At 37.6% G+C, this 24,096-nt stretch overlaps 1 protein-coding gene across 51 annotated transcripts in view; it reads right to left on the bottom strand.

Annotated features, from left to right (window-relative positions):
* Positions 1-24,096, bottom strand: part of Nrxn1 (neurexin 1) — a 1,143,874-nt gene that overhangs the window by 51,077 nt on the left and 1,068,701 nt on the right. For 2 of the 51 annotated variants that reach the window (NM_001434112.1, NM_001434113.1), the window contains 1 exon segment: positions 2,896-3,043. In NM_001434112.1, the coding sequence (NP_001421041.1) occupies positions 2,896-2,928 (33 nt within the window). In that variant the 5' untranslated portion in view covers positions 2,929-3,043. 51 annotated transcript variants of the gene reach the window in all.

Here is a 24,096-nt window from a genome sequence, read left to right as displayed (position 1 = left end):
AGAGTTAACTGATCGTACTTGCAGTTTGTAAACATGAGATGCTGTGGGATGAGACCATTTCATAAATTAAAGGGGCACATGGAACAGAGAGTAGCACATCAGCATCCCTGCTTTCGTCATCTTTAGTATCTAATGCTTCCACTAAGGATTTGTACTGTGTAAGCATCTTCCTGGTAATGTCTCAATAAGAAATTTGCTTGGCAGATAAATTCAAGTGCAAAATATGAGTTTAAAGCTTTTTTTAATTGATTAGTTATTGATTAGTTACTTTAAGAAAGGGTCTTACTCTGTGTTCCTGACTGGTCTTGAAACTATGAAAGGCAAACCTCAAACTCCAAATCCTTCCCTTTCCTTTCAAATGCCTGGAATAAATTTATTTGTACCAATATATGTGGCACAAATTGAAATTTTACTCCTCTTTGCTTAGTCTTTTGCATAACTTTGATTGTGTACTTAATAGAAATTTCACCCTTTACCACTGGGTCATTTTGTTTAATGAACAGCAGTCAGGCTGCCAAAACAGAAACTCTGTCCCAGTTTCTATATACAGACATTTATTCCCTTCTAGGAATGTTAGACAGAATGTGCCAAATGAAGACCATTAATTTCCAAGCACAGGTCATAAAGAAACGATGAAAAAGGAAAGTGTGATAAGAAATCACCTTTCTTCTTCAGCTTCTGAAAAAAATACTGTAAATGATCTAAGCACAGCAACTTCAACACAGTTCAAGATACCAAAGCAAAAGAGTCCTGTCATGTGGTTCATTTAATGACTCTTTGCTAAAGTCAAGGATCCAAAGGTAAATACAAAGACACTTGCAACATGCTAAGACCTCCTGGGAAATAGCTTCTTTGCAAGATGTTCTACCTAAAACATAAGCCAGTATGCTATGAAGGACCTATAGAAGAAAAGATGTGTGTTAAAACATTTCAGTGTTTTTTAGTATATGATTTTAATCAAACTCATTTGTACTTAAAAAATAACTATCAGGCTAACTAAAATCAGAGATTTTACAAATCGTAATGATGATTTGTTAATAATAATAAGTTGATTTCTATCCTGTTATTTTGTGACACTTTTGTGAAAAGCTGTGTAACCAGAAGTACAGAAAACTGGATGAAGGATGCTAAGAGATTTATTTCATTTCAGAATTTTAACTGGCATTGAAACACTCAGGCTGTGTCATAAACAACAATGACCTAAATAAACTACTCAGACATTGTTCTAGATATGTGATCTCACTAAACGTTAGAAGTAATAGTGCTTGGTTATCAGAGGCTGTCAATATTTTCAATACTAACACTCAATAGGCAAAATTTTGGCAACACTGTTAATGTTTTACTAATGGTCTGGGATAAAATTTTAACAATAATGTCCACATTCACTTTAGGATGCCACCAGCTCAAAATGTATAAACTTGATTTTAATTTCCCCCCCTATTTTTTCTTAACACAATAAAGACACAAAGATCATAAAAAAAAAAACACGTAAGCAAGGATCTGTTAATAATCTGACAGAGCAACCTGTATTCATGGATTTTCTCCCCTAACCTAAGCTGCAGAGGCTACTTGAATTTAATATAACTGTCACCACAGAAATGATATCCTGTCCCATAATGAAAAGAAGCTGCAATCAGAAGTTCCCATGAAAAGAGACTGGGCTTTCTTCTCTAGGAAGCAAACAGAATTCCTCCCCACCCCACCCCCAGCCCTTTGCTAACGTGCGGTCCTTCTGTCTTCCATCTGCTCCACCCCCACCCATTGTCTCCACTCCCTGCCAAGCGGGCCAATCCCATCTGGACATCTCCTAGCATCTACTTCTGCTAGCTTTGATTCCCTGGGGGTCTAGGAAATGCGTGAATGCATTTTTCTCCTCATAAGAATGAGGACGAGCCAAAAGAATATCATATAATTCCTCGGGGCATTTACCCCTCTCCCCACACAACACCACACATACCCCAGCACCCCCCACACACACACACTCGCGCGCGCGCACACACACACACACACACACACACACACACACACACACACACGCTACAGAAAACCTCTTATATACATAAACAACAATTTTTAGAGGGTTATAACTAGATAAATTATTTTTAAAACCATTTTAGTTCTTTCATCTAGGAAGCATTCCTAGAGATTGAAATCTTGCTATTTTGAAATAAACAATCAAAGTTAGTATTTCAGAAATATCAACACTTTCATTATCCAGCACATATATTTTTAAATAAGCAGAAGTGATATATGCATATGTTACTCAATTCCTATCATCAGGAAATATTTATAATAGTTAAGTTTAAACACTGATCACGAATACAGTCTCTGTTACCCAACATGAGTATAATTCAGACACAACACCTTGCGAATTCTTGATAAAAATCTCACTGTGCCGCAAAAGCATGCACGGCCAGAATACAAGCATATTTAAGCAACATTTTTACCAAATTATTAACAGTAATAAAGCAGTCTGGTAAGTATTGAAAGCAGCGTTTATTCATGCTTTTTCTTGACCCAAGTTCACACACACACACACACACACACACACACACACACACACACCCCACACTCAAGTTTTAGTTGTTTTTGCCATAAGCATGCTGGAAAAAAAACCCTCTGAAGCTCACAGAAAAGCAGCAGACAAAACTAAAAGCAACCATGCTCAGGGTTTAAGGACAGCTCCAAATTTAAATTCTCTCTACAGTTCATATACAGCGTGCATAAATTTGACATGCAATTTCTAAAAAGAATATTTCATATAAATCTTAAAATCAGTTCATCCGAATGAGTCTGTTCGTATTTCCATCCTTATTGATTTTAAGCTTCTGGTATCTTAAACCCTGCATGCTGCAGAACTAAGCTGTGCTTAGCGGCTGTGAGAGAAGAAGCTACCTGCGAGTTTTCACAGTGCCATCTCATATCCATGTCTGTCTGGCTACCCTGCGTGCTTAGAGCTTTTTTCTTAATTCTTAATGGAAATCCTAGGAAATTTAGTCCATCCTCTGAAATCAATACTGGTGACAGGAGAGCTCCCTGACTCAGTGGGAGATCAAGATGATAAATTGCCTGCGCATCAGCCTGGCCTATCAGTGCCCTGCACACAGATGGGCGAGAAAAGACACAGAAAAGCCTCTATCAGTCACGTGTCACAGAGGAGCCAATGGCTGGTGCGCTACTGCAGGAAGGGATGCTGCAGTTCCGTCTGCAGTTGACGAGGCTGTTGGTACGCAGCCCAGCCCGCGCTCCGCTCAAAGTCCAGCCAGTCTCTGTTGTTGAATTTGCTTCGGGACTCAAGGGGTGCAGGCTGCTTTTAGCCCTTATACTCACACGGACGGGGCTTTTTCTCTATAATTTTTTTTTTCAATCCGTATGATCAGCAGTTCGAAGAGAAACTACTCCTGTCAACCTTTCATTCCCTAACTCCTACATGATTTCCTTTAGGTCGTTATCTTGTTTTTGCCTAATACTAAATTAGAAGCTCAAAATTGAGACTATTATCTCGTACTCTTTATACTACACTCCCCAAAGCTTTATAATTACAATTATAATTTTATTTTCAAGTCAATGAATGTTAACCCCCACACACACACACTATGTTTATTATGACTGTTTTTATAGGGTGATTTTTATGAGAGCAATTATGCAACATCAAGAAATATATTGAGCTTTTTGCCAGTTAGAACATTTCGCTTTTAAAGACATAGTACTAATAAATATGCCATCTGACTGATTAGTAAAAATAAAAACAAACAAGCAGGCAGCACACATCTTGCTTCCCAAATCTTAAAGAACAAACATGTTTGCCAGCAATCAAGTGGAAATGTGTATTGTTATTATTATTTGCTTTCCTTCTGAAATTTAAAATAATTCTTCAGTAAATAAAAGACTGCACACCTGGAATACCATATGGAAATCTGTGCCCAGTACATCTGCTACCATTGAAAAATAGGAAAACAGCACATACCACATCAAAGTAACTCTTTGTACATTCTACCGGCATGCTAAGAGGAAAGACCATGGTGTTTTCCAAAGGACATTACCATGAAGACACATGAAATACTAAAATATCTTTAGGAAATTATCTAAGAAAATGCCCCAGTCACTTTTAAAATTATTTTTCATTGCCCAGTTATGATGATATCCATGCATTTCAAATCTCTTTCCAAGTCAGCCAATGCTACATAGAAAGGGTGAAATGAGAATACACACCAAGAGAGACACTGTAGCTAGAAAATGGTGACTGAGTTTGAGACGACTAAAAGTGTCATTCTTTCTTGACTACTATTTGTTTTGAGACACTGCTCAACTGTGGAACCTTACAATATACATTCTCCAAGTGTCTTTTCCTTCTTCCTTTTATTTAGCATTGGTCTTGAGACATAAAAGCATTTTTAGCATCTTTTAATATGCTGTCCTGTACTTGGTACAAATATTTGACCTATTTGCTTAATAACAACATGGACCTAGACAGTGTGATTTTATTCTTTCAAAACAAAAGGTGAAACGTGGAGCACTTTTCATAAAAGGAAAATAAACAGCATCAAAGTCAAGCATTCCACGTGCATCTAACAGCATGGCACTGTTTTAGCTAAAGCCAGAAACCTAATAACTCACTCACAATGAACCAATAAGGGACAGTTCAGATTAACAAGAAAAATACTACTCTGTAAATCTGTGAAACATAATTTTATAAATTCATTTGTGCCTAGATGAATATATTCCTAAGATATATTGCCATTTGAAATAGAACACTCAAAATGTGGATAGTAAAGTCTATGCACACACACACACACACACACACACACACACACCACACACCTCACATCCACATCCACTCACACACACAAATGGTATATAGGCATATTTTCACAAAGATATAACATATCAGATAGTAGAGGTTTATCTCAGAAAGGAGTCTGAAATAAAAGGGAAATGAATTATAGTTTCATCAGGTTCCATTCTGCACACTTTCACCAGCTGTTTATGGTATTTATTTTGTAATTTAAAGACAAGGAACTAAATAAAATAACAATACCTGTGTTCACTTAGGTTTTGAGAAACATGAATTGTAGAGATTTTGAGAGAAAATACTAATGGAAAAGGAGGGAGATGGGGGAGTAAGGTGGCTCCTTATTTTATGCAAATGAAAGGGGTGGGCTCACAAGGGGAGGAGTCTTAGATACAGGCTCGGACAGTCTGAAAAGCTCCACAGCCCACTCAATTCTATCCTTCCATCTCCAGATATAAAGGGAAGTACTACCTTTCATGGGCTAACAACTGTGTAATGTAATGACAGTTCACCTAAAGCATCTCTGATTCTCATAGATGGAAAAGCTAAAGATTGTAAAATAAGTAACTTGTCTGTTTACCCAGAACATTAATTTAACCAGTTTAATCTGAGTTTCTAGCTGGATGCAACTAGCATGACGAAGCAGAGGCGACCTTGAGCTGCAGTTTAAGGTATTGCTATTGTTTGGAAAGCCAGGTCACAAGGACAAACCAAAACCAGTTTTATCGTACTCTTCACCTGGTGTACGTTTCTACCATCCAGAATCCAGAACTTAGATGTATAGATGTTGATCTTCATTGTTTCTGCCTAAATTCCCATAACTTTAAGAGACATGGTATTAAAAACAAATAAATTGGTTAAAGTAAGTCAAAGGCTAATGACTTATTAGACGTTTTTAAATTCTTAAATTATTCCAAATTTATGGTAGCATCTCTACCATCCACCTGTCTCCCTAACCCTCAAATGGATGCTCAAGGCACAAAGGGACGTTTTCTGATCAACACAGCTAGAGATGTTGCTATCGAGTGATTGGGGGTGCACAGAGCGTCCATAGCAGAGCGGGCTGGCCCCAGAGAACAGTAGTACCATGATGCAAAAAGTGTGCGTGTTTGTGTATATGCACACTTTTCCACATTTATTGCCCTTCCTCTATGCTGTGTAGACAGCTCCTCCATACTGACCTATTCCATCCCACATGGAAGGCCATTAAGACAGGAAGTAATTGACTCAAAATAGCTTTAGGAAGTTCCTAAAACAGACTCACTGGGGCCTTCCCGTCCCCCAAATACACACCACACCACACACACACACACACACACACACACACACACACACACACACACACACGCACGGAAAGTCACTCTTAGACAAGCCCAGTTGCCTGGAAAAAAAACAGAGATAAGACCAGCACATGCAGAGATCAGCTAAACTAGAAGAAACAAAACCCAGCTGTGGAAGAGGCTCAGATCACCTGAGCCACCTGAAAAGAACACTCCCTCACCTGTTAAGCTACAGAGTCCTCCAGCTCTGGAAGGCTGTCTCCCATGCTGGGATGGACTTCAGTGATGTAGCTGTCTTTGAGTGGTTTCTTTCTGTAAGTAACTGCTCACCACACTCCTCTAAGTAACCCCAATAAAAACCATTGGTTCACCAAACTTTGACTTGTTCATTTTTCAACTGGATTGTATAGATATTCAGATCTCTGCCAATAAATAAATAAATAAAAATATGCGTTCTAAACATTAAGTATTTCAACTACCTCTCCAACAGTTTTTAAGATTATCTATTATGACTTACATTATCAAAATGAAAGGAAACAAATCTATATGAAGAGGGTTTCGACTAGGTTAGTTATAGAAGGATGGCAACCATGAGTATGGATAAGAGGCAAACGGACAATTCAAAGTACAGCAACCTTGAAGTCACGGGGGAAATGTGTTTAATACGTTAGCACAGGCTTGCTTGGGTAGTGCCTTTGGGTCAAAGAATCTATTCTTCATAGATTTTCCTTTTGTTAAAGTAAAGTGAGAAATTAGTCTCATTGAGATAATACAAATACCAACAATTGCTTTAGTTCTATGCTTCTTCATGATATTTGCATCTTGAAGTATGTGGCCAGGGGCAGTATAGGAGTGCTTGAGAGATTATATGAAGGCTGTACAGTCTTTTCTCATGCTCAAATACATTTCTTAGGCTACCGGAGCAATCCTTGAGGGCAGGAAGGGGAACAAGAAAGCAAGCTAAGCCGATCATGAACCATTCTATAGCATGGTTTATAGAAAGGGCCAAATGCCGCTCTTCCCCAGAAACTGCCTACAGTTCTCATCCTTACACGCTGCTGAATCTCTTCACCCTCACACAGGATTCCAGAAAACTGAGATCTCCAGACCAGCTTCAGGTGCATTCTCATTTCAGCTCCACTCATGTCATGCCCCTGGTCCCTGCAGCAGGGTGTCACAGCCCAAGATGGTCACAGGTAAAACAACAGGCTTTACAGTCTGAAACAACCACAGTCACTGCAGCAGGGTGTTACGCCTGAAATGTCACAGTTCGTGCAAGGGGACATTAAAGCCTATAGTGTGCACTGTCAGTGCAGTGGGTGTTAGAGCCTGGAGTGGTCATGGCTATTGCAACAGGGTGTTATAGCCTGAAGTGGTCATGGTCACTGCAGCAGGGGGGTGCAGCCTGAAATGGCCATAGCTAAGGCAACAGGATGTTACAGTCTGAAATTGTCACAGTCAGTGCAGGAGGGCATTACAGCCTGAAATGGTCATGGTCAGTAAAGTAGGGGTAAGCTGCAGAGCTTAGTTACAGAGACACTCCAAGCCACACTAGAGATGTGGTCATAGGAACAATTGTAGGAATGAAGTCTATAGGTGTTTCCCTCTGTTGTTCTGTCACCCCCCTTTCTGAGACTACAGTGCTGAAAGGATAATAGTTATGAAGAGCAGCCCAAGACCTGTGGGGATCATAACAAGTCGGGGCAAGAAGGCTTTTCAGGATTCTTTTCAAAATGGTAGATTTCCATAACTCTCTCAGCTCCTATAGTTCAAATAGTTTTGCCCCTTTTTGTACAGATCAAACTGTCATGCAAAGTTTGAATAGTTTTGTTTAAGGTATATACTAGTGGCATTTGAACATCTCAGAGTGTGGATAAAAACAAAAACAATGTTGCTAAGTTTCAGAATCGTTTAAACACACACACACATACACATATGCACGCGTGCGCGCGCGCGCGCACACACACACACACACACTACATGGATCAGTGGATAAAGAGACACTTGCTACCAAGCCTGATGACCCACATGTTGAAAAACGGAGTCTTCCAAGTTATTCTCTGAACTCCATACATGTATGTTCTAATCCTGATAAAGAGATGTACTTATAAAGAAATTTAAAAGTTAATAGCTATTAACCAGTGTGGCATTTAGAGGACATGGAGAAGCTGATGTCAAGTACGATATAAGACAAGCTCTCTGTCTGCCCTCTCCACCCACAAATCCCTGTCCATATGACACTGGTGAAAAATGAAGGCACTAAAAACTGCTGCTGTTGAGAATGGAGAGTCAGAACATTGGCTGGAGAGAAGGCTCAGCTGTTAAAGGCTGGACTCACAACCAAAAATATAAGAATACCCAAGTACTCAAATGAGTGTCTGCAGGTTAAGAAATACAAAATGATATGGTTCAGTATTTTTTTCTAATTTTTTACTTCAAAGGGAAAAATTTGTAGCTCAGGGACATGGAGCTCAATCTGCACCCATGCTGGTTTCCAATGCTAAAGTCTTCTTGTTTCTGCTTTCTGAGTTCTGGGACTACCAGGATGAGCTGCTATGCCTCGCTCCTAAGTATTTTCTTTTTAGAAGAATAGGAGTAGTTGGAGGAGATTTTTCTCAATGTACATTGTCATACCACATTCATCATGAAGGATGCATGGATGACTTTCTAAAAGACATATGCCAGGAAGCAAGCTCCAGTTGAGAGACAAGATCATAGAGGCAATTGTATTGGAACCTTTTTCATTTTTATGAGACAGGAAAATAGAACTGTTGGGAAGATCACAGTAGACTGCCTTTATACATATTTATTATTAGTTTTGGCTTCCTTTCCTCCTGTGCAGTGGCAACACTTATTTGAGGAACCAATGATCTCTAAACTTATTACCTACTAACTTAACACTCTTAAGTGTACGTCAGGGGCACCTTAATGAGTAAAATTCTACAGACTTATGCTTCCTTCCTCTCTATTCTTGTATTTTACCTTTTATTTTCACACTCTCTAGGTAATATGTTGTATGTGTATTTGTAGTTTATGTGCACGTGTATGGGTGTGCACATACATGCATGAGGCCAGAGATTGACACTGGATGTCTTCCTTGATCATTTTCAACTTCAATTTTGGAACGGGTTGCTTCGCTGACTGAGTCTAGACCATGCTTTGACTAGACTAGCTGGCTGAAGATCTCTCTTCCTTTTTGTTCTGGGGCTGCAGGCATAAGCTTCCATGCTGGGTGTTTGCATGGTTGTTAGAGATCCAAACTCAGGGCTTCATGCTTTAGCAACAGGCATTTTTATGGACTGAGCAATCCCCCAGCCCTAGGGCTTTTAAGAAGCAAAAATACAAGGTCAGCCTTGCTCATAAATACACACTGAGGAGGCTGTATTTATGTTTAGGAATATATATCACATATACATATATGAATGCAATAATTATTCATGAAAAGAGAGGCCTTGAATTCAACAGATTAAGGAGTACTATATAGGCAGGTTTAGAGGGAAGGAAGTGAAGAAAATGATATAATTATATTATAATTGCAAGAATAAAAATATTAAGACTTATCTCACAATCTTTACAAGAGCATGATATCATAACTACTATATTATTTTAAAACAATCAGGAATTGAGGCTTACAGTGAGTAAGTAACATTTGGAATCTTGAAAATAGGTAACATGAATTCTTCTCAAATTAGATCTAACTTCAGTGCTCTAGAATAGTTATTCTCAATGTTTCTAAGAAATGTGAAGAAACCTGAGTATCTGAATTTCTGTAAACTTCCATAGAGACTTTGTGAAGTAGACTACTCTCGTCTGTACTGCTAGCTAGAAAAGTAAGAACCCCCTGACCATGACCCTAATAATCAGCATCCTTCAGAGAAACCTCTCTCAACAGGATTCCTTCTTTGTTCTTTGTTCAGTTTGTAAACATTCAGTCATGTGTGAGTGTGTATATATGTGCTGTGTGTGTATATAGTGAGTATATGTTGTGTCGTATGTGCATGTATGCATCCCACAGCATGCATGTAGTGGTCAGAGGACAGCTTGCAGAAATCGGAAGTCAGTTCTCACCTTCCACCATGTAGATTTCAGTGACTGACCTCAGGCCGTCAGCCTTGCCCTTTCCTATGAAAGCATGTCTGCAGTTCTATCGCAGAAATTCTAGTTAGGCAAAGACTATTGAAAAATAAAACCACTAGGAAACTATCCAACATCATAGATGTCTGGAGGATTTCACAGCAGAATAGAAAATAAATGTGTATGATGTATGGTCATTCAGTAAATGATAGTTGCCCCAAACTGGTTTTAGAAAGTACGTCTGTTTTAGTTAATGAATTTTAGAAAAGGGAGAATTTTAGATAGACATATAGTAAGCTACACATGATCTTGGCTGCAGTGGTTCTTACATTACTGCTGCAAATAGAGACCAGACCCACGCAGATTCCCAGGATGGGACAATATATTGTCCTTGGAAGTCATTTGTACATAGAGGCTTCCTTAGGATGGCTTTCTAGATTCATTATTGATTGTTGTGGTATCAGAACTTCACTAGCTGTTTGACAACGTCCCCATAGAAAGGAATTACTAGTCTACTTGTACACAAAATATTACTGATTCATAGACTGAAACAATACTGTCTTGTACAGAGAGCATCATAGGTGGCTTCTAGCCTCTGGTGAGAGGATAACAGTGCTAAATGTGTGATTTTGGACATGGTCTCTTTAGCATTCATACTGTCCTTTACTGCCTCATGCTTGACATTTCTGAACTACGTGGCATCCTATATGCTTACTCATTTTTACACATGGATGATGTTCACTTTGATCTAATCTCAAGAATGAAATGACAAGTCATTAAGAAACTGATCCTTTCAGGTTGTAATGTGTCAGTGAGTAGAACAATATTGTTTTCCAAAGAGAAGTCACTGACCAAGGATTTTTAAGGATTGATTGTGAAAAACATCAATCACTAAAGTTATAGTCCATGGCTATTTATCAGAAATACAAGAGAAATAAAGGAAATAAGGAAATGAAGAATAAAAGAGAAAGTGTAAAGGAGAAAAGAAAATAAATTGTGAATGTAATTCAGGCACATTAATAAACCAGAGGTAGGGCACAGTGAGTGTAACCTGTAACCTCACAACACAGATAATGTTATAGGCCGTAAGAACAACAATGCCAAGCAACCAGAGCTTCCAGGGACTAAGCCACTACCTAAAGACTATACATGGACTGACCCTGGACTCTGACCCCATAGGTAGCAATTAATATCCTAGTAAGAGCACCAGTGGAAGGGGAAGCCCTTGGTCCTGCTAAGACTGAACCCCCAGTGAATGTGATTGTTGGGGGGAGGGTGGTAATGGAGGGAGGGTGGGGAGGGGAAAACCCATAGAGAAGGGGAGAAGGAGGGGTTATGGGCATGTTAGCCTGGAAACCGGGAAAGGGAATAAAAATCAAAATGTAAATAAGAAATACCCAAGTTAATAAAGATGAAAAAAAAAAAGAAAACTCTAAAGGACAAACAAAATTATTAAGAGGCCACAGAAGGAAGCATGACCAGTTTTGAGAGATATTGTGTTCACGAATAGAAAGACTGTATATTAAACCCTGCTTCTAAAAAAAAAAACACAACAGGATAGCTACAGAAAAAAACCACACAACGCTCTATCACTCTGCAAGTGAATGCAGGTACAAACACACAGGGAAGGGGCTAGTAGCAAGGTTGTACCTTAATATAAGGAAAATCAAAGAGCAGAAGGACTTTTCAAATATGCACCGCAATAAATACAATGTTTCATGGGCAATTTATATTGAGTTCATGTGGGTCAATATTTTAAAATGATCAATGGCTATCCTTAGGATTAAGGTAATTATTAAAATACAGTTGGTAACCTTATATTGATCTTCATAACTTTATGAATTTGCCTTGAAATTATAACTTTAAGGATGAGATTAAAAACTGCACACTTAACGCATATTCCAGATGGGTGTCTTAGGTAGTTTGTTTTATGCCTTACTCTGAAGCACACCTACCTGTGTGAATTCACCTGTTGCACACACTTCTGGCCCACCATCAGTTGGGCCAGTTTTCAATGTAACTGACCATCCAGATCCATTACTAAAATATCACTACTTTAATGATGCTATTGATTAATTCTGAAATGATTTCTTTGAAATTGAAAAGGGTGCCAGAGCCTAGCAAATAAAGAGGTGGATGCTCACAGCCAACCACTGAACTGAGCATGGGGTCCCCAGTGGAGAAGTTAGAGAAAGGACAGAAGTGGCTGAAGGGGTTACAACTCCAAAAGAAGAACACAATATCAATCAACCAGACCCACCAGGGCTTCCAGGGACTAAACCACCATTCCAAGAGAACACAGGGAGGGACCTATGGCTCCATCTGCATATGCAGCAGAGGATGGCTTTGTCTGGCATCAATGGGAGGAGAGGTCCTTGACCTTGTCAAGGCTCAATGGCCCATTGTAGGGAAATATGGAGGAATGGGTGGGTGGGTGAGGGACCACCCTCATAGAAGTGGGGGTTTGAGAGTGATGGGATAGCGGGTTTCTTGAGAGGAAACCAGGAAAGGCGATAACATTTAAAATATAAATAAAAACATTCAATAAAACTGAAAAATGTAGTTCATATATGATCTTTTCTAACAGTAGTTCTATTAGACTTCTGAAACCTATAATCTTACATCCACTCCAAGAAATCACTACTTGAGTAAATGACTAATAGGACCATAATAAGTTACATTATTTAAAATATATCAGTCACAGTTTTACCATCCTGACAAACCACTTTATGACCATTGGAGATCTTTTAATTTGCAGCTTGGAGCTTTTCATCTTATCTATACATAGATATAGATCACTTTAAATTGGTCATAATATAACAAAGCTTTGTTTTATAAATTAATACAATGACATTTTATATGTTAATGCAATACCATATGTATGTATTAAACTTGATTTAGAACACTCATTATTATCCCCCTGGCAATAGAATCGGTCATTAAAACTGTGTGCTGTAATCCACACATTTATTTTGTATATTTAAGAAAATAAGCTAATTTTTATTTGGTGATTCTGACATTACAATGAAATCTTTTCTGGGCTTCTGGAGATAAAACCCCCATGAGTGGGATTACTGTGCTATAAGACATACGTGTTTGTACAGATCTCGACACAATCTGCCAAACTCCTTTTCTAAAAGACTTGTTCTAATTTTCACATTGTCTGCAGGATGCTGATTTCTCCTACGTCCCCACTTGTGTGAACATGTTGTCTTTTCTATCTGGGGATGCCCTTTCCCATTTAAGAAAATTCTGGTACACTCCCACACATTGTATTGCACTGAGCTTAAATGCTACTCTCTCTTCCAGCCTTCCTGAAGTCTTTAGGCAGTTAGTCACTGTTCCCAGTACTGTGTAATATGTATCAAATAATTCTGGATTTGAGGTAGCTTGTGTATTTCTTTTCTTCTTTGTAGATAATTACCAACTACAGGAATGAGACTTGTTCTAGCTCATCTTTGGAAAGCAAGGTCCAAACCTGGACTCTAACTACACTTATTGTCAAATAGAAAGAACCAATGTATCAATAGAGATCTCAAGTCCAAATTTCTGACTCTATGTTTGGATAAAAATCATTGTTTTGTCTGATATCATGAAAGTGTATCTCATTCTAAAACCATTTCCATTTCTATGGGTCTTTAAAAATATATTTCATGGATCTATCTTCTAAAATATATTTTGGCAGCTCTGGATTTGGGCCTAGATGGCAAAACTGTGTGACATGCTGTGAATGAGGTCTTTGGAAAGAACTTTTGGGTACATTTGAATCAGAACAGTCTCCTTTTAGTCTAAAATAAAGCCAGTTTTATGGATTTAATGTTCAGACTAGTGCACAGGATTAGATAGCACCTGTGGGGAACGCAGCCAGTGCACGACTCTACCTCAGGTGAAAGAAGAACATTAAAAAGCAGAACCTACTGATGAGTTACATAAGAATATATCAGGAACCATCCCCACATGTTATATCCCTGTGCAGCTAATATTTCATTTGTTCTTATGCAAACATAAGAAATTCAAACAAGGCAAATATGTCACAGCTGAACTTAGAAATCTGAAATCAAAAGCCAAGGATTCTGGATTATTAGAGGGATTACTAAACACACTTTATATGTTCTCAAACCTATTTCATCCCCAATTCTAGTATATTCACTACCTCTTACTGAAAATTTTAATTAATCAAATGAAGTTTGAGTGATGAAACACAGACAGTTAAGAATAATCCAAATTTAAAAAATCCTATTGTAGCAATATAAACTTTTTCCAGAAGAAACCTCTTGAATAATTCAATACAAAAATAACAGTTGCAAGGAAACCCTTAAATCATTGGCAGGTGAAGGGAGCTGCCTTCCAAAGCCACAAAGCCTAGAGCAGGCACTCAGGGATACTGTCAGACCACTATTCATTTAGTTCTTCAATCATTCTGTAATTTCAGTTAATGTGTATTACAACTTAATTAGGCATAGGGAATTATGGAAAATAAAGAAAAGCATGAAAGTACTCCAATAAATCTCTCTCTCTCTCTCTCTCTCTCTTCCTCTCTCTCTCTCTTCCTCTCTCTCTCTCTCTCATCCAATCATACACATATACAAACACAGAGGGAAGGAGAAAAGGAGGGAGGGTGAGAAAAAGGGAGGGAGGAAGAAGGAAGGAATGAGGCCTTATAGGACACAACAGTGGGTGACCCTTTGGAGAAAGATGACTTCTATACCCATACTATGTATTGAGTTCAAGAATAAATCTGAAAGAATAAAAAAAAAACATACGGATTTTCATTTCTGATTTCGTGACTTTGTACATGTGTTGTGTTCTCTTCTTTAAAAGGAAATACTTGAGTCCTTTTTTTGCCAATCAAATGCATGGAACATTTGGCCAGAGAGAAGAATATTCTCTATTAGGGGGAACACAGCAATGAAATCAGATAAGACTAGAGCTTTGATGTGCTAATTGGCTTAATCTCTCTGAGCCACAGTCTGGGCCTCCATAAAATAAGAACAATGGCAAACATGTTTATATTTCTCCATAAAGTATAAATGAAACAAATTATAATATGTGGCAGACAAGCTGACACCCATTCTATGGCCAATACATCGTACTAAACACATACACCCACACACAGACACACAGACACACACATGCACATGTATACACACATATGCACACACACACACACATACACACACCATATGTATTAAAAATAACAACAAAAGAAAAATGATGTCATAACGCCAAAGGGATCAAATACCTTTTATTAAAGAAAGTTATCGTTTGCGACTACAAAGATCATTTTGTTTTTCTATTAGTCTACATAATTTATTTTAGATATGGCTCAATCCTGTTGAAGTAATTAAATTTTAATTTCAATGAAGGCTAAAAGATTTTGCTTAGTGACTATCTTTCTTAGACTTTCTGACTTGCAATTTATGTGTACATTCACGCAGTCTATGAAAGGCACTATGCTTTGTTTTGTAATGTACCAAACTCTGCCAGAAAAATGGTAGGCTTTGCTTTAGTTCTCATGTGTATGTGAACTCTGGCGAGATCAATATAAAGTCATTAGTATATGCTGAGCTTACCTGCTTCTATAAATACTATATACACAGGTTCACATGCAAGGTAAATGGAGTTCACAAACATGATCCACTGCCAGGTATAATTCCATCAGGTAGCTAACTTATCTGCCTTTGCCAGGAGAAGGCATATTGAGATATGAGTGAGAGTTATGCTGTCACAGAATGAACTGTCAAAACAGCAATCCAAAGCCTACTCATCCACTTTAAAAGCCAAACCCTTATTACCAGTACATCACTTACAACATACCTCATATCTGATTGAGACACATCAATATCTCATACTACAATACAGAAACATTCCATGTGTGTGTCACAAAAATACATACCTGATTTGTACAATACTGCATTATATTCCAGAAACTACAACCAAAGAAGAATAGGAGATTCTGGTATCACATTATGGAGAATTTAAAAGAATGTTTATACCTGGTGAGATAGCCCAGGTGAAAAGACGCCTGTTAATAATATACGTGATGACTTGAGCTTGACCTGAGTTAGATTGCCAGAACCCATAAAGCAAGACAGAACCTTCTCCTTCAAGTTATCCTGTGGCCTCCAGGGGTATGTTGTTTTACTCTCGTGCATATAGAAACATGTGTACATACACACACACACACACACACACACACACACACACACACGCGCACACAATATGCACATGTATACTCATTCATTAATAAAAGTTTTCTTAATTTTATATTAACTACTTTTAAAAACAAAGGAAAGGATGATGGTTCAAAATCCCAGAAGACATGGAGCCTGTGTATTTATCATAAGTAATCCACCATTTCTCTAAAGCAGTTGCTGTCAAATGATCTTTGTCTAAGGTTTAGTTTTACTCTTGAAAATTGCTGAAGAAACCAATGGACTATATTGCTTGTATAGATTCTGTATTTGGATGCTTCTGCATAAACTCTAGTAATTGAATATTTTATCTAAAAATTTTGATTTGAATTTAATTTAATATGAAATTAGGGGCTAGAGAGATAAATCCGTGCAGAAGAGCTGTGACTATCCTTGCAGAGGACTCAGGTTGGGTTCTAGTACCCACATCTGGTGGCTCAAAACCATCCACAATTCCAGGTTCTGGGGATTCAGTGTCCTCATTTGGCCTCTGTGGGCAACTCCTGTCCTGCCACACACATAAATAAATGATAGAATAAATCTTAAGAATATAAATTTCTATTAAAAGTAACGATTAAATGTTAATTATTTTCTTTAAGCTATTAAAATTACTAATATTAGCATAGCATACATTTAAAAATAACTCTGTAAGATATTTTGTAAATAAATCATGGGCCCATAGCCATTCACAGAGACTGAAGCACCAACAGGGAGCTTGCATGCATTGGACTGGCCTATGCATATATGCTACATTTGTGCAGCTTGGTCTTCAAGGGGAATGCCTAATGGCAGTATCAGGGGCATTTTCTCACTCTGTTGCCTGTTTTTATGGCCCTCCTGCTGGTTTGCTGCATCTATTCATAGGAGAAGATGCACTTAGGCTTACTACAAATTGATATGCCACGGTCGGTTGATTTCCATGGGAAGCCTCTATTTTTTCAGAAGAGAAATGGAGGAGGAGGAGGAGGAAGAAGAAGGAGGAGGAGAAAAAGGAGGAAGAGGAGAGGGAAGAGGAGGGGGAAAGGTGGTGGGGGAAAGGAGGAGGAGGAGGGGGAGGAGGAGAAGCAATAAATTGTGGTAGAGGCATGGAAGGGAAGGTCGTAGGGAAGGACAGGAAGGACAGAACCTATAGTCAACATGGAAAGTAAAACTAACTAACTAATTAATTAATTAATTAATTAATTAAATTGTGCTTATTTCTAATATTAGAAATAATATGTTGAAACATCATTTGCAGTGTAGTCTGTAAGAAAACTCTACTCTCATGAAAGAAGTGAAAAACAATTTTAGTTGCATTATAAAATCATTTTGTTCTCATCAAGAAGGTACTACAGTACAACACACACTGACTATTGAACACCAGAGGTATCCTGGGACATACTTTGAGAACTACTTTTCTAAGTTTGTGCAAAACTTAGACATCAAACTCATTATTAGCTTTTGGTTCCTAATTTACATGTAATTTTGTTTGGTTTTTGGCTCCTTCTTGATAAAGAGGACCATGACATACAAATCACAAGCATGAGTTATAGCATACGATTTGTTTTCTGGGAATCATGGTGTATATTAGGATACAATACTCAGTATTCACTGATTTACTGACATATTGAAACCTACAATGTTCTGTGTGCGAGCACGCATGTGTGTGTGTGTGTGTGTGTGTGTGTGTGTGTGTGTGTGTGCTCTCTGCCAGAGTGTATATTCTTCCAAATATATATGTGTGTTTATACACATCTAGAGGTCACAAAACATCTTTCATTATTGTTCCTAAAGTGCCATCATTGTTCTCTTTTGGGACCAGGTCTCTCCTCGGCTTAAAATACCAAGTAGGCTAAGCTTAACCTCTGAATCTCAGGGATCCACCTCTCCAACATACCTTCCCTTTTAATGTTGGCTCTGGGGAATCAAACTCAGTTTCTCCTGCTTGGAAAACAAACATTATTCTAAGCTACTGCAGCATCCTTGGACCAATGAAATCCCTGGTTCCTTTAATGTCCTTTAAAATATGGGATATAAAAACAGCATACAAGTTCCTCATATTATAACCCCATGCAGTAAAGACTCTACCCAAATGAAAGGAAAAGTTGAATGTATCTTAATTTATTCTTATTGTAACAAAATAGATTTCATAAGCAATAGCCCTCAATTTTTGAAGAGATACATGGAAAAGAATATAGAATTCTAAGTAAACTGCTATGGTGTTTCTTTTTATCCTCTAAACTTTTCAAGGATTTTTATCAGTCAGGTACTATTTTGTGACATAGTCCACTTGAATTTAACAGTAATTTCTCAATTGCAAGACAATTGAAATCAAGCAACATGGAGGAAATGTCCATTTGAATTGACTAGAAGCCATAGTTTCATAGTTTGCAATTGAAAAAAAAATAATTGCTTTTATTTATGCTTTAAAATAAGATCCTTTAAGAGACATTCACATAGTAATTCAGAAATGAACCGCTCATGTATTCATGTCTGTTGAAGGATGGTTGGGAAAACATATATAAAAGAGGGAAATGACCCTCCTAAACTAAAGGCTTTACTAAACAATAAATAATTTGTTTGACTGTTCCATTGTCCCCCAATCTGGAGAACTCATAAAGTGAGACATAGTGTCTTCTTTTGCCTTGGTGAGCAGATACCTGTTTTGACTACTCTGTCAGGCAAATAGTATATACTGAATAAAAGGCTCTCTTCTGCTAACATCTTGGTAGATAAAACAAAATAGCTTCTAGATTGGCAGATGAGAAGGGGTCATACATCTGAGTTGACTTTTCTTTTGTCATAGGTCACAGGAGATCTGATGTTTTAGTGAGATTTTGCATTCCAAAAGTTCCACATTACCTAATCATAAGCAAAGCACAAAGTTTACAGCCTACAGTCTTAGCAGTTCAGAAAACAGGGTCTCTTAGATATTTCATATTAAATAAAGTTTGCACTTGACCCAGATAGGTGGAAAGAAAGCCGCGATACCTGCCTGTTCACTATGAGAACTTACATTGTATTAAACTGTCTCTATACAAGAAATATTTTGGAAAATAGGACAGGAGGAGATTTGTGAAAGAATTTTTGAGCTATAAAACATGTCTGAGATTTTAGTTATTAAAAATATTAGTTGACACTATTATAACTATTGCAGCATAATTAACAATTATAAAGCAATAAAGTTTGAAACACTAAAACTAAATTTTAAAAAAATTGGCAAAATGTTTTTTTATATTTAAAATTTTTACCAGGTAGTTTATGTATTTACATATCAAATGTTTTACCCTTTCCGAGTTCCCCCATCTCCCATCCCTTTCCCCTGCTTCTGTGAGGGTGCTCCCTCTCCCATCCATTCACTCCCACCTCAACACCCTGGCATTCCCATACACTGGGGAAAAGAGCCTTCACAGAACCAAGGGCTTCTCCTCCTATTGATGCCAAACAATGCAAAATGTTTCTTTATTTATTGAAAATGACACCCAACACGTACCAGGAGCAACCCCTGCCACCTGTTTGGGCAGTTCACAGTGGAAGTTTTAAAACATCGCCCAGGAGAAGAAGGCATCCATAACCTATTCAGCCATACTTCTGAGTAACTAATACCATGTGCAATTATTAACTTATGAATGATAAGACTAATTATTAATAAGCAGACTGGTCACTCTGAACTGTACCTCAAGATTCAAGTCAATGACTTGTATACTGTTTACTTACAAAGAGGAAATAAAAAAAACCTTCAAGTTTCTGGTTCTGCTTGTGATTGATCAAGTGAAAGGATTTGTGTTTGAAACATGACACTTGAAATCTTACTGTATTTTAATATAAGAAGAACAAAACTACTGTTCAAAACTTATATACTAGATCTTCTAAATGGTTAAGTCACTGCTTATACAGTACCAAATAAGACAACAGGGCTGCAGAATTTACAGAGTTCAAACCTTGCAATGAAAGCCAAGCAACACACCACTAACATTGGCCTCTAGCATTATAACACATCTTAATTTACATGACAAAGTTACTGATCATTATCTGAAGAAATCATACCTATGGTAGGAATCACAAAGCATCTTAGTAAGAAGAAAATGTTATGGAATGGCTTGGATTGGAAGCGAGGCTGTGTTCTGGATTGGAGCCGGTTAGCAAGCACCAGTGATTTGAGGACTTGGCAACTCGGTAAATCTTATCTGTAAGCATGAGCAAACTGAACGCATTTGCAAAGTCCTAATCATTCACTACTTCAACCAAGTGATGGATGAGAGACCCTGGTTTTATCTGTTTTAAAATGCAATAGTGACGTAGCCTCACTTTTGCCTCATCATGGCCTTAGAATGGCACTGTCTCCTACTTGCACTCTATGGGACTGTTTCCATTTGAAGAGAAATGGCATGCCTGCTCTAAGTTCAGTTTCCAATGACACTCTATGGATTAGGTGAGTTCTAGTTATCATAGACATCTCCTTGCTTCCAATCATCCAACAAATGAAGTAGCAATTTTAAAAGTATTAGAGTAATGGAAAAGAATGACACACACCATCCTTAACAGTGGATAGTCAAAGACAGTCTCTTAGACATTGTCAGAAAGGAGGCCGAAAGTGACTTCCTAGGACATATGCATTTCTGTGCCATGGAATAATTACTGACAAGATTCTGAGATGGAAAATGCAAAAGAGGGAAGAGAGAAGAGAGAGTCATGTGGTCTGGTTGTACTTGCTAGGCAGTGTGGTGGAACTTTAAGTAAAATGAGCAATGATTAGAGTTTCTCAGAGCAGAGTAAAACACATTTTTCTTTGTTTTATCCATAGTCAACAGCAGGGTTTAACATGAGTTGTAAGTAGATAAGCAACAGACATGTGAGTTAGAAAGTTTCCCAGGATATTTGAAAGATGGTGGTGGCTTGTCCTAGGGTAGTAACAGTGCACTGGATAGAAGAGAGCACAATTTTAGAGTCAAGAGTTATAGATGGAAAATGAAAGAGAATTCCAGGAACTGTAGGAATCCATGCACAAAGATCATCTTAGCATATGTGCAGTTCAGAGAGGGTAGTACATATGGGGTAAAGGGATATATACTCCAGCTAATGTTGGCAACTGTACTCAACTTCAAAATTGTCCACAATATTAACCTCAGCTTGGAACTTATTTTCAATTATCTATATTTGTTTATAGATAATCCTTTACTTATAAAAATCTCAGAATTACCCAAGATTAAACACAATAACTCAATAAAGGTAGTATTGCTGTAAGTGCTAAGTAAATATTTTATATGTATTTAATAAATACTTAGTTTAATGAACATGTGAAAATAAATTTGAGACAAACTAAAAATAAACATAAAATGTTTTTAACTTGATCAAATATCTACAAAAATATCTCATAGTTAACATTATGCACCACACTGATAAACTGGAAGTTATTGTTGAAGTAAGACTCACACACACACAAAAATTATATATATATGTATATATATATAAAATTAGTTACAACATTAAACAATGAGATGCTGATGATGAAAAATAGACAAATCAACAGTAGGTCCATGTGAAGAAGTTTACCAATATTTTAAAAGTAGACTAAAAACAGTACAATAGAGCAAAGATTTGCCCCAAATGGATCTGAAATCTACATGTAAGTGGAAAGATCACAAAATCCATTAGAAGATGAGCCAAAAGGAAACACAGGTGATCTTACCTATGGTTTTGACATTTTTGGTTTAATAGCAAAGGCATGGATCCTTAAATGAACAACACATAAGTGAGACTTATTAAAACACAAAAGAGAATATAAGTTCTACTTATATTCTACAAGTTAACAGTCAGCATAATGAGCTGTGTAAGCAGCACATATGATAATAGGCTGCTTCTCAAAAATATGCAGGCAATGCTTGAAACGCAACAGTAAAAACGAAAAAACTCAATTAATAGGTCAGAGTTAAAACACACTACACTAATGACAGCCAAGTGCAAGCAAACATACAAGGTGTTTTTTAATATGTCATTAGTGAAGTTTATACCTAAAGAGTGAAAGGATCCTATCACATGCACACCGAAATAGCTAATAGAGCACTGCCAGAAGAAATGTCTACGATCATGTGGAGCAAAGAAGTTCTTATCTCATGCTGGTCCTAATAGAAAATAGAATGGTGTCTTTGGAAGAACTTTAGAGTTTCCTATAAAACCTTAACAACCTGTCCCATAAGACCTGGCAATTGAACTTCTTGGATTGGCCAAAATGGGGTGAAATCTTATCTCAAAAGAACTTTCAGGTAGACAGGAGATTTCCTTCAGGAAACACTACTGAAGCATTCTTTGGGGACATTTCCTTATTAACAGCCTAACTGGAATTTAGGCTTTTCCATGGAGTCACTTTACCACAATACATCATGGTAGAAACCAGGACTACAAAGTCCTATTTATTGTAGACAGAACAAGGTATGGACCATTAGTAGGAGCTGTCTGCCCTTGCTTATTTGTGTGCTCCCGTTCTCTCTTTTTTATATCCCTCCTTAATTCTTTATTGCTATGCTTCAAGTCATATCAACAAAAAGAGAGAAAAGTAGTCTTTTTAAGAGGCTTAGTATGCACATGTCCTTAGAAACCAATAAAGAAGTACTTTTAATGCTAAGACACCCAGAGAGAACATGGTACCTGGTAGAGTACCATTGTAACCAAAGCTACTTATCGTGTGAATATACTTAGATTTTATAGGATACAGTATTTTTAAACTACACTCCTAAGGATTGCTGACAAAACACACTATTATCTCACAGATACAAAGTTACAGCTTAACTACAGGAACCTGGAGTCCTATAAACTCATCACACTTAAGGGAAGGACTTTACAAAGCAAAGATTGTATGAGTCTGGGCATCTTCAAGTCAGAGGAGACCTCTCAGCCACTAAAGAGCCCAGCTATGGCAACTCAGGTTTATTTACTGTCATTGAAAACAATTCTACCATGATAAGGACAAAGTACCAAGCTCTCTGATCTGTGCAAGGTGAAGGGTGAGAGAGAATTTCTAGAAGTTAATAAACACGTTATCAGTTTTCTTTCGCTTTGCTCATAGCACCATGGAGAAATCACTGATGTGTAAGAAACAGGATTCTGTCACACAAGTGCCACACATTCAATGCAGTGAGAGAAGAAATATCGACAGGCTTGGGCATAGTTCTCATAATTTCATTCAGCTCAGAGGACTGATGGAAACACTCCGGGGCAACATGAAAACACCCGAGGAAGGCAGAGAAAAGGATCACTCTTTCCAATTTCTTCACACCTTTAGATTTCTTAGAGGTAAGGCGCCACATTTTCCACAGTGATTGAAGAGGGTGGTAACAGTTGTCAAATCTCCAGAGTCAAGACATGAAACTCAATCCTAACATCTCTCCAGAGAACAAAAACCAAAGAAGGGAACTTATAATTTCTGCCAATTAGCTGTGTTAGAATAGCTAAATGGGAGGAATGGTTAAGGAAAATAGCATCGCTGACTTTGAAAAGCTGAATCTCTCCATTTTTATAACATTGTCATGTGTAATTATAGGGGTTTGAAAGTTTATTTCCTCTTTGGAGTTTTAAATATGTCTTCTGAGAGAAAACAAAGATCTTTAAAATATAACCATGTTTTAAGAAGCAGTAGAATCTTCTGCTATTTATGTAAACTTCCAGACTATATCTAGATAACAGAAAAAGTAATCTATATCCTAAGCATTCAATATCATTTCAACAAATATTTAGTCTGTGCATAATGGCAGTCAGGTCAGGGTGAGTAGAATACACAGCA

This window comes from Rattus norvegicus, chromosome 6 (genome assembly GCF_021556685.1).
Source record: "Rattus norvegicus strain SHRSP/BbbUtx chromosome 6, alternate assembly SHRSP_T2T, whole genome shotgun sequence".
NCBI classification, from domain to species: Eukaryota; Metazoa; Chordata; class Mammalia; order Rodentia; family Muridae; genus Rattus; species Rattus norvegicus.
This window is presented reverse-complemented; position numbering and strand designations above follow the sequence as displayed.